Consider the following 12,394-nt stretch of genomic DNA (forward strand, 5'->3'; position numbering starts at 1 on the left):
GGTATCTATGATCTATAAATATTGAATTCCAAGAATAATTTCTAATTTTTACTGTAGTGTCTGTTTTTTTATTTGACTGTTGTGAATCTCTTACTATACCTAATTTATAAATGAAACTGCATCATAGGAATACTTATTTAGTTATGAATGATATAAAAACATTTTATCAATGCTGGACTGCATAAGATAGTTGTTCCATAAGATTATAATGGAGTTCAATAATTTTTATTACCATTTCAACATTACTTATTATTCCTGAGTTTATGGTGATGCTAGTGTAAACAAATCAATAATACTATAAGTTGTATAAAAGTATATAGCACATAGAATTGCATATAATATATAATACTTGGTAATGATAATAAATAACTGTTATTGGTTTTTGTATTTTTTTGTGCTATACCTTTTGTTGTTATTTTAGAGTACATTTCTTCTTTTAAGTAGTTTACTATAAAACAATATTCTGTGTTATGCTAGTAGTAGACTCATATAATTCATGTTTGCTATGTCTCATGATTTGCATCTAAGAACCATGTTGAATAATTGAACTAACATCTAGGTTTCTGTAAGTACACTTACACAGCAGTGAAATCACCTAAGGATATGTTTCTCAGAATATATCCCTGTTGTTATGTAACACATGATTGTATGCGAGAAGACATGGTATATATAGGGTTTGTTACTGGGAATCTTGGAACATTTCTCTAACAGATAAGGGAAAACTAGAAATGCAACAGCATTTCTATTCAATATTTTATTTTATCAGTATAAATGTCCATAAAGTGAAAATTTGTATTGTTGATAAGTACAACAATCTTTGTTTTATCAGTACAAATGTCCATAAAGTGAAAAACTCAATGTTTCATTTTTATTATGACAAGAGTTTTGACATTGCAAAATTCCTTAAACAATCTCAGAAACCTCATGTCCCCCTGGACCATACTCTTGAGAATTATTGCTTTAGTGTACCTGTGATTTTGGAAAACTAGAAACTGCTGAGAAATACATTTAGTTGTGTACTTCAAACCTGTTCCAATTAGATTGAAAACAAGTACCAAAATTACTATAATCTCTAATGACCAGATTTTCTCTACTGTTTCTTAATTCACTACATTCTCCACTCAGTGCTATTTTCTGTATCAGTTAATCTCAGTAGAGTGCCAGTAGAGGGATTCTCCTCTCATGTGTTTCTTTCCTAGGGAATTTAAAATATATATACAGGTTTTACATGATTCAAATTATAAAATATGGACAATATGGTTCTTTCTAGATTTCCTATTTATTTTTTTATATTGCTTCTGTTATAAGGCATTTTTAATATTTTTAGTGTAGTTTCAAAAATATCTGTATATTTTTACTTCGTTTTCAGTGTTCTTTAGTTGTTTTTCTAGTTAGGTACCCTGAAGTGAACCTTGACCTTCTGAGTTTGGCTCATTTTGCTTAACATAATGCTCTCAAGTTCCATCCATTTTTCTGCAAGTGACATAATTTGGTTTTTCTTTATGGCTGAGTAAATTCCATCGTCTATACTTAACAATATTTTCTTTATTGATTCTTCTATTGATGAACACCTAAGTTGGTTCCATACTGTGGCTATTATGAATTTTGCTGCTATAAAAATGTATCACTGTAGTTTGATGACTTCAGTTCTTCAGGATAAAATACTAAGGAGTGGTATAGCTCGGTCATATGGTAATTGCATTCCTAGTCTTTTGAGGAGCCTCCATACTGATTTCCATAGGTTGTACTAATTTACAGTCTTATCAACACTATAAAAATGTTTTTTTTTTTCTCTACATCCTCTCTAGCATTCATTATTGTTTATATTCTTGATGGCTGACATTTTGACTGGAGTGAGATAAAATCTCCGTGTAGTTTTAATTCACACTTCCCTAGTTTCTAATGATGTCGAAATTTTTTAATATATTTGTTGGCTATTTGTATTTTTTCTTTTGAGAGATGTCTTTTTAGTTCATTTTTCCATTTATTAATTGGGTTATTTGGGATTTTTTGGTGTGTTAAGTTTTTTGAGTTCTTAATATATTTTGGATATTAATCCTCTGTCAGATGAATAGCTAGCAGATTTTCTCCCATTTTGTAGGTTCTCTCTTCACATTTTTTTTTCCTTTTTTTCCAAAACTTTTAAATTCAATGCCATCCCACTTGGCATTATTTACTGAGCTTTAGGAGGCTTAATGAGAAAGCTGTTGCCTATGTCTATGTTGGAGTATTGACACTACATTTAAATAATGTTTTGATACTGAGTCCTCTATGAATATTACATGTTGTTTTTTATAATGTACTAATTATATATATAAAATATTTCAAAAAGTTAATTTTAAGAATTTCCAGAATTGAAATCTAGATAATTTTTTACTATGAAAGACTTTACTCCATGCCATACAATGTATTGAATTTGTAGCTGATAAATTAAGATGGCTATTTAAACTAATACTTCTGTTTTCTTTCTGTAGTGTCTTCAACCAATCTTGTCACTCCTCCAGCAGTTGTCAGTAGTCAACCTAAGCTGCAGACTCCAGTGACCTCAGGTTCTCTGACAGCAGCATCAGTTCTTCCTGCACCCAATACAGCTACAGTAGTTGCTACTACTCAGGTGCCTAATGGAAATCCTCAACCTACAATCTCTATACAACCTTTGCCAGTGATTTTGCATGTACCTGTTGCAGTATCCTCACAGCCTCAGCTTCTACAGAGCCATCCAGGGACTTTAGTGACCAACCAACCATCCGGCAACGTTGAATTCATTTCTGTGCAAAGCCCACCTACAGTGAGTGGTCTTACCAAAAATCCAGTATCCTTGCCATCCTTGCCAAATCCTACTAAACCAAACAATGGTCCTTCTGTGCCCAGTCCTAGTATTCAAAGGAACTCTCCTGCCAGTGCTGCACCATTAGGAACAACACTTGCTGTACAGGCTGTTCCCACAGCACACTCTATCGTACAAGCCACAAGGACTTCTTTACCTACAGTAGGCCCATCAGGACTCTATAGTCCATCAAATAATCGTGGTCCTATACAGATGAAAATTCCAATTTCTGCTTTTAGTACGTCATCTTCTGCAGAACAGAACAGCACTACCACCCCAAGGATTGGTAAGTCACTCTGTTGTTTAGTAAAAGAAATGTAAGAATGTTAATGGCCTTTAGATGACTAAACTTTTTTTTTTTGTTGTTGTTAATTGGTAACATTTTTACCAAAACTTAAACACCCAAAAAAAAAAAAAAAACCAGATAAAATTGTTAGAAGAGCAGATTAAATAGAATTTCGCTGAGATTGTTTTTAGTAATTTTCTAGATACCTCCAAGAGAAATGATGTTATAAAAGTAGGTGTTGGGAGGGGGTTATTTTTATTGAGGTACAATATTTGTTCATTTTTATGAAATACAGTGTGATAGTTTGATACATGTACACAGTGTATGATGAATTAGGGTAGTATGCATTCTATCTCTTTAAACGTTAGTTGTTTTTATATGTTGGGAATGTTGTACTCTTCTAGTCATTTTGAGATACATCATAGATAGTCTATAGTATCTCAAAATGACTAGAAGAGTACAACATTCCCAACACGTAAAAACAACTAACGTTTAAAGAGATAGAATGCATACTACCCTAATTTATTGGTTAAAACTATCAGAAATAATATCTCCTATCTGTGTTTTGGTGCCCTTTATTGAACTTCTTTCCTTACTTCCTTTCCTTTTTCTCCCCAGTCTGAGAATGGGGTTATTTTGAATAAGAAGTTAGAATTTGTATTTTAGTAATTTTTTAATTTAGGCTTTGTAACAAGCACTGTGAAGTGCTTTTATAATACTTTTGTTAGTAAGTATCTTATTGATATCTGCTTGGGATAGAACAATAAAAGATGTATCCCTGCCCATTTGGGAAAATTCTTTGTGCATTTTATCACTCACAGTATCCAAATTCGAACAATTTAAAAATAGGTTCTTCCTTCTCCATATACCACATAATGTTCGATTCCTTTTTGTTTTTCTTTTTCCATAAGACACATAATTACGTTTGTATTTTACTTAGAAATATTGCAAAAAAGGAGAACTTGATGGTACCTGTATTTTTTTTCTTTTTGCAAAACTCTGTATCTTTGTTTCTAGAAAGCATACGTTTTGTATGCATTCTCAGACTTGCTTTTCATTTCTGACTTTACATTTATCCCCACTACTTTTGGAAAGATAAGCAAGAATGAGTAGACATCAACAAGTAGACACCTATGTTTGTGAGATGAAAAAAGATGCTTACTTTCAGTTGAGGTCAGGAGACCTCAAAAAAATACTAAAAATTTTTAGTATTTTTAGTATTTTTAATGTAATGTATAATTTATGATGAACATTATTTATATAATTTTAGAATTTATCTTCTTTATGAAATTTTGAGGCAAAGTTGATGTTATTGATTCGTGGTCACTAGATGAGATATTTTTGTTAATATAGAACTTTTCCTGGAAGATCATGGCGAGTAAGAAAAAAAAATTAGAAAAATACTTTGCTAAAGCTATGTTTGGAACCTAAACACTTCTATAGTATCAGAATTATATTTATTATTCTGTTCTCAAAATTTTATGAACATTTGGTAGACAAAAAGGGTATATGCCAAAATTATGTAGCTGATATACTCTATTAGGAGTAATGTGTCTGTTTTTGATTTATTTTACTTGTGTTAATTTTTTGCATATGAAATTTATAGTTTTTATGTCATTAATCAGTCCATCATACTTTTGAGATTAATGTACATTTATACTTAAACATAAATTTTTATATTTTAGCACATGTATTTACTTATATACACTTTATGTGTAAACTCTATTAAGGAGATTTTTATTTCAAGTTCTGTTTAACTAGAAATAAAATGAATTGCTAGATATTAACAATAAATAAACGTGAATGCCAACTTTATGTTATTTTTATAATGTTAATTAGAAAATGATCCTGTAAGATGACTGGGGGTGTATCTCAGTAGTAAAGTGTTCACATAGCATTCACAAGTGTTTGGTTTGGTCCCCAGCAACAACAACAACAACAACAAAAAAAAAACCTGTAATACGATGTTTTTTTTGATCATGCCTCCCTAATTTCAGAGGTGCCAGAAATCACATTAAAGTAATCATTTGGGCTTCCTGAAACTGACACTGAAGCCTAATAGCAATTTTTTGCTAAATATAAAAATCAAGTCCAAGCTTTATATCCCTATTGTGATAAATCAGTTAAGTTTTATAATTGAAACTTTGTAAGTCCCTTACTTATGTAGAAATTATTTACTTGCCTGATAAAAACATATGCTATATTATTATGTATACATTTGTATATATCTCATTATACTTTATTATATCCTTATGGATTTAAAGTCAGTATTTTCTGTTTATAGTAAAGTCCATTAGGAGCTATCTGGAAACTTAGGGCTCAAATTAAAGTTAATTTTCATTCATCCATGAAATGCTAGATGTCTGTATTGTTCCAAGGCCCTGCAGATACACAGAAATGTACAAAATAATCCCTCTTCTCACCAAACTTACAGTCTAGAGGGAACCTGGCCATTAAATAAGTATTTAATTATAAACGTAATGAGTGTATTTTAACTCCATTTTCTTTGAGAAGACATGAGAGAACATGGGAGATCTGGAAAGCTATGAGATAATGAACAGACTAATGGGGAAAATGAAGTTCAAGGGTTTTTATAGCATGGTATGACATGTGGAGAATGGTTTAGAGAGGGGATAATAATAGAATTAGTAGGAAAATCAATTTGGAGGCTCTTGCAGTGAACTAGATGTGAAAGGTGTGTTATTAAAAAACAAAAAGATTTAAAAGCTATTCAAGTTAGAATTGTCAGGCATAACTTATAAATTATTGATAGAAGATTCTATGGTAAGAAATGTTACACTCAGAGATGACTTTGGTTTCTAAGACTGTTACATATTAGTGCCATTTAATAAGCTATAGACATTAAAGAAAGTTGATTTGGAGAATTATCTAGTAATATAGAATTCATTTATAATTTTCAGATTTTACTAAACATTTCTTATTCTACGAGTATAAGAAAACTAGAGTTTAAATAAAATAAAAGACAATCACTTTTTCAACTCTAATTTTTTTAGTTTCTTCCAGGACCAAGTTAAATGTTTGAAGATTTTGCCTTCTATTTGTGTTCATACAACAATTATATAGACTTACTCAGGGAATACTGCCAGTATACACCTTTGTAAAGTACTTTTATGACTGTGGTAAAAATGCAATGTTGGTTAAAAGTGACCGATGGTTACATGAAATATTTTATAAGATAAATATTGAAAGGGTTTTATTTATTTTTTAAATGTGGTGCTGAGGATCAAACTCAGTGCCTCACACATGCTAGGCAAATGCTCTGCCACTGAACCACAACCCCAGCTCTAAAAATATGAAAGGATTTTAAGCTACAATTTTATTTCAAACCCTGACCAGTTTTGTTGATTGATAAATTGATTTATAACTTTTTACTTTCAGAGGTCATCTAAGAAAGATATTGTAGTGGGAAAAAAGTAAAAAAGATACAGTGAAACTGTAAAGTGATACATTAAAGGTCAAGGGGGAAAGTCAGTAATAAAGGGATGGGGAATATTAATTGAAAATGTAGAATAAGGAATATTATTGTAATTCTGTGAATAATTAACTTATTGCCCTAAAACAGTTGAAGTCCAAGAGAGAATCAGTCTGGGTAATGAATCATAGTTATTGTTTTAAAAAAGTGTTTGTATATAACATTTTTTAAAGCAATCTGAACCTTGAGGAATTTTTATATGAATTATAACAGAAAATGAAATTCACTCATTTAAAATTTTTATAAAGTTACCTTTTATTTTGTTTTGAAAATGGAAGTGCATTTCAATTCCAACTGAACATATTTTAACATAGTATATTAACAAATTAATGTTTTGATAATGTTACCAGCATATCTTAATATTCAGGCATGTAGGTTGAGTAACCTAAAATTAGTTTTATGTTAAATAGTCTTTCAGAAACTTCACAGTCTAAAACAGATACTCATTCATATTAAATTGTTTTTAACAATAAGTACCTATTAATATATTCTTTCTATAAAAATAAGTTAAATAATTTAGATAGGGTAGGAAAAATTGTAAGGGCTTTGTTTTTACTTCTTACCCTCTTTTTATGAGCAAATATGATAAAATTTAATATCTTCTTCTACCCCCTTCAGAAATTAAGGCAAAAACTTACTTGGTTTATTTTTTATTGTTGTTCTGTAAGTAGTTTTCATACACAACATTTTTTTCCACCAAAACTCCATATAAAGTTGAAAAACAAATAACTGAAAAGTAATCTGTTATAGAACTGAGAAATATGTAGGTATAATCACTTAAACTTACTCTATTGAATTTATTTTTAGTATTTTTGACATGTCATAAAAGTTTTTCCTCCATAAGACAATAGTATGAACTATATTTTAATATATTCCTCATTTTAGAACATTTAAGTCATGTATATCTTTTTCCAAGGTATTCCTTAGGATAAAGTTTAAATTGATGGGTCAGTGGTCAATGAGTAGATGTCTTTTTTAAAAATCTGTATTATGAATTTTTCCCTTTCTGAAAAAATACTGTATCACTGATCTCTCAAATAATCTATTAATCTATGTGGCATGTTTACAAAAAATAGTTGGAGAAAATTTCATGAATTATTGTATTTAAAGCAATGTAAACTTTTGCATATCATAGATATTTTTAAAAATTGTCCTTTTTCTTTTTTCACTTCTCAGAAAACCAAACCAACAAAACAGTAGATGCTTCTGTTAATAAAAAAGCTGCCGATAGCACATCACAGGTAAGATTTTTTCCTTCTACTTCAAAGTAAAATTCTAATTTCACAGGAGAGTGGAATTTCCATCAGTATTCTCTGATATAAAGAAAACTAATCCTAAGTGTGGTTTTTACAACTGTCCAGATATTTTTTTCACAGTTTTTCTGTAACGTTTAATAAAGAGTTGAGTTTCTTTGCTTAGCAATTCTCTAAGAAATAATATTAATCTATTAATCTATAATATTAATCTATAACTGGTTGAATTTACATTTGAAAGTCAAGTTTATTTGCCTTTATATGCTGTAAAGATTCAATCTGCACCACATGTATTATTCTAGGCTCTTCTTTTTGAGAGGATCTTAGCTGACTTACCCTCAACCTGTACTACTCTTCCTCACTCACTCCCTTTTCACCACCATTGTGATTTCCTTAAAGTAATCTTTTGGGGGAAGAAAGTCTCTTGTCTTTCAGATAGCTCTTTTCCATGTTAAATTTTAATTTCTCAGCAGTGGAGTAACTACTTCTTTCTTGTATTAATAGTGTTCTTCCCAATTCTTCTATATTACTTTAGGTGTAATGAATTTATAGTGGAGTTATTAGGTTGTTGATAGATTGTCTATACTCGTTGTTGATAGTCATGAAGTTGTTTATTTTCTTCTTTTTAATCATTTCAAGAAAGTCATATTATTCCTAGTCTTGAGTATCAGGCACAAGTATATTATAAGAATTTTAAAACAAGGTTATAGTGATCTTTAATTATGAGTATCCTCCTTTAAAATGATGAATTTTTGACTCAAGTTAAATATGCACAAGTGTTCACAGATCAAATAAAAACTTTAAAGAGATTTTATTTCTTATGAACTTTAGCAATCTTTGATTTTGAAGATCAAAGTGTTGTCAAATTGCATGAGGTGTTAATAAATTCATAATGGTTAATAAATACTTTCTAGAAGACATGTAGTATAGAAAATGAGAGAGTATTATTAGAAAATTATTAGTCATTAACATGACTTTCCAAGGGCCACATTCCTGGTAGCTGACCAAGCTTCAGTTATGGTTGTAGGTTCCTTTAGAGAGATGTACAGGTGGTAAGCAACTAGATCTTTTGTGTTAGTTCTTTCTTCGTAATTGCTAAAGTGCCTTGCTCTCTCTAGTCTTTCAGATATGTTCTTTATTTTATATTTATTACCACAATTTTTTAAAAAAAGCCGATATTTGTGCTCTCAATTTTATTTAAGTGTTGACCTTATAAGACTGATACATTATTAGCTAACTTTTTAGTTCTGAGTGCTAAAAATAATTGATAAAATCAATATTTGATGGCTTCAAACTAGAAGGTTCAGTAATGTAAGGATAGATATAAACATGGTGTCTTTTTTAGATATTTCACCTATAAAATGGAACTAATGTTACTGCGTCATAGGTTTAAATATGCTAATAAATGTAAGTAGAGACTATAAATATTAGAAATAAATGTTTAATAACTATAGAAAGAATTACCAATTATGTTTCTCAGAAAGAGAGTCTAGCCAGCAAACTCTCTGTAGTGCATATTTATCAGTCATATTGTGAGCAGTAAAAAATATAGTTTGATAACTTAGAACATTGATTATAGACCTTTTTTTCTTATCCTACAGAAGATTTTAATGATGTAAGATTTTCTCTGAGCACTTCTTTAGCTGCATTCCATAAATTTTTATAATGTCCCAATTTCATATCATTTATTTTCTTGTTATTTCTTTTTGGATCCTAGGTTGCTTAGCCTGTTTTTTAATTCCATGGTATTTGGAGATTTTGAAAGTATCTTTTGGCTGATTTCTCATTCAGTGTTGTTGTATTTAGAAAATATCCTCTGTATGATTTCAGTACCTGAGTATATTAGACTGTGTTATAAAGCCCAGTGCATGGTATATATTGGTGAATGTATCATTACACTTCAAAAGAGTATGTATTTTGCTGTTGGGTATAGTGGTATAGTTCTATAAATATCAATTAAAATAGTGTGGTTGATAATGTACTTTGGATTTTCTATGTGTTTACTGGATTGTTTTGTTTTGGTGTAATGTTTTTTTCTCCCTTCTTTTACCAAGAGTGGTATATTAGTCTCCAACATGACTATGAGTGTTTCTGTTTTTCCTTGTAATTTTGTCAGTTTTGCTTCATACATTTTGATGCTCTATTAAAACTATATGGTTTTCTATAATGTATAATATATAATCATGTTATACCTTCCTGAAACATTGTCCCTTTTATCATTATAAAGTTTTCTACTTTATATTAATAGGCACAGCAGTATTTTTGTGCTTACTATATGTTATTTTTTTTATCAGCCTTTTACTATTGACTCATTTGTATCTTTATATTTTAAAGTGAATTCCTACAAGACAAAAAATTAGTTATTTTCTGGTTCCTTGCTGTGTTAACCCTTCTGACAGTGTCTGCATTTTGATAGGATTATTTAGTCCGTTTATACTTAATGTAAATATGGATATATTTATGCTTAAGTTTCCTATTTTGCTGTTCTTTATCTTCATTCCCCTATTGGCTTTGTACTATATGTTTTGGTTTTTTTAAAGAGGGGTACTCTAGGGTTTACAGTATGTATCTGAGTTATACTACTGGTTAACTTATACCACTATACTTAGAGTTGATTGAATTATTTAGATAAATTATAGGAACCTTACAGCTATTCTTTTAGTGTTCTTGCTTTCTGTATGTTACATTTCTATTTTCATATAGTGGGTTTATCTTTACATATACTACATTCTTTTGCATATCTTCACACATTCCACATTTATAACATCTATGTGTTATAAATTTACAAATATATTATTTTTAAATTGCCCTGTAAATTTTAAAGAAATTAAGAATGGAAAAGATATTTAGACTTTAAAACTTATCCTTGTGTTTATATTTTCTGGTCTTCTTTTTCTTTCTATAAATTCAAATTGATATTTCCTTTCAAACTGAAGAATTTTCTTGTGTTTTTCTATATATAGATTTGCTCAGGATGAGTTTTCTTTTCTTTTTTAATATCCCGAACATGTGCTTTTGTGTGTTGTCTTTTTTCCTCGGGGAGAACTTCATTGGATTTAGAATTCTTCTTTTAAAAAGATATCAGGACTTTGGATATGTTCTTCAGTCTTCTTGCTTTCTTAGTTTGAACAAAAGCATTAGTTTTTGCTCCTTTGTAAAATATAATTTTCTCTGGTTGTTTTAACAGGTTTTTTTCATTATTGGTATTCAGTAGTTTGATTGTGAAATATATATAGTAGTATATTTTTTTAGGTTTGTCCCAATTGAGGTTCATTGAACCTCTTAGATTTGTAAACTAATGTTTTTCCACCAAATTTGGGGAGTTGTTAGTTATTATTTCTTCAGATAATTTTTAACTCCTTCATTTCCTCTGGTTTTTACTGAAATATTTCTCATTATTGCATAGGTCTCAGGTTCTTCTCTTATTTCCTTCTGCTTTTTCTCTTTATTTTTTTTGGATTGGAAAACTTCTGGTGATCTGTTACCAATTTCACAGAGGGTTTTTTTTTTTTCCCCCTTTGTCCTATAATCTGCTTTTGAGCCTGCCTAGATAATTTTTATTTTAATAATCGTTCTTTTCACCTTTACTATTTTTCCTTTTTGTCTTTCAAATTTGACTTTTTTGATATGATCTATTTGTGCCTTCATATTTTCCTTCAATTCTTCGAACACATTTTTAATAGCTATTTTGTAGTCTTTATCTGCTTAATGTAACATCTGGCTCCACTTAGAGTCAGTGTCTGACTGATTTTTTGTTCTAAATTGGATTCCACTCAATGGTCTTTCATGTTTGATAATTTTGGTTAAATTTCAAAACTAAGTCAGTTTTTAAAACTAGACCTTCTAGATAATGTTGTAGTGTATGACTTCTTTGACATTCTTTGAGAATTGTTAGGAGATTTTAATTTTTCATTTAACTGATTTATGGTTATATAAAATATATCATTTTTAATGAGATCATTTTCATAGATTTCCAGTTATAAGATTTTAGAATAATGTTACTGTGTTGGGATCAGGCCTGAATTTTGTAGTCAAGAAATCATTTTCTTTAATTTTATGAAGTTTTGAGTTTTGTAGACAAAGACCCTATTATTTGGAGTTGCTCTCAGTTTGATGTGTCAAAGTAAATTATGATTACCATTTATTAAGCTGTTAGCCATGCAACATGTGCAGTGTTAAGCATTTTGGGTACATACTTGACATATTTATATGACATATTTATAAATATGACATATTTTTAAAATGTCATATGTACAAATATAAACATAGATCAGCTAAATCCAAAATCAAAAGTTCCTAACAATTCTCAAAGAATATAAAAGAAGTCATGCACTACAATATTATCTAGAAGGTCTAGTTTTCAAGTTTTACTTAGTTTTGAAATTTAACCCAAAATTACCAAGTATGCACATTTTAGAACTTAAGGAAATTACCTTTTTCACATAGCTGAGTTGAGCTGTAAGATGTAATCAGTCCTTCTGACTTAAGAATCCTGACTCAGTAACTATCTATGTTGTCCTACCCTCCATTTTCTT

The 12,394-nt window shown here is 29.7% G+C and overlaps 1 protein-coding gene across 6 annotated transcripts in view; it reads left to right on the top strand.

The window, feature by feature from the left end:
• The window catches only part of Atf7ip (activating transcription factor 7 interacting protein), a 101,879-nt gene that overhangs the window by 71,215 nt on the left and 18,270 nt on the right, over positions 1-12,394 (top strand). For all 6 annotated transcript variants that reach the window (XM_046435457.2, XM_046435458.2, XM_058576341.1 and 3 more), the window contains 2 exons: positions 2,475-3,113; positions 7,783-7,847. In XM_046435457.2, the coding sequence (XP_046291413.1) occupies positions 2,475-3,113; positions 7,783-7,847 (704 nt within the window). The remainder of the gene's footprint in view (positions 1-2,474; positions 3,114-7,782; positions 7,848-12,394) is intronic.

Source organism: Marmota monax, unplaced genomic scaffold, assembly GCF_021218885.2.
Source record: "Marmota monax isolate L192 unplaced genomic scaffold, Marmota_monax_Labrador192_F-V1.1 WCK01_AAM20220418_F8-fsc00012, whole genome shotgun sequence".
Lineage (NCBI taxonomy): Eukaryota > Metazoa > Chordata > Mammalia > Rodentia > Sciuridae > Marmota > Marmota monax.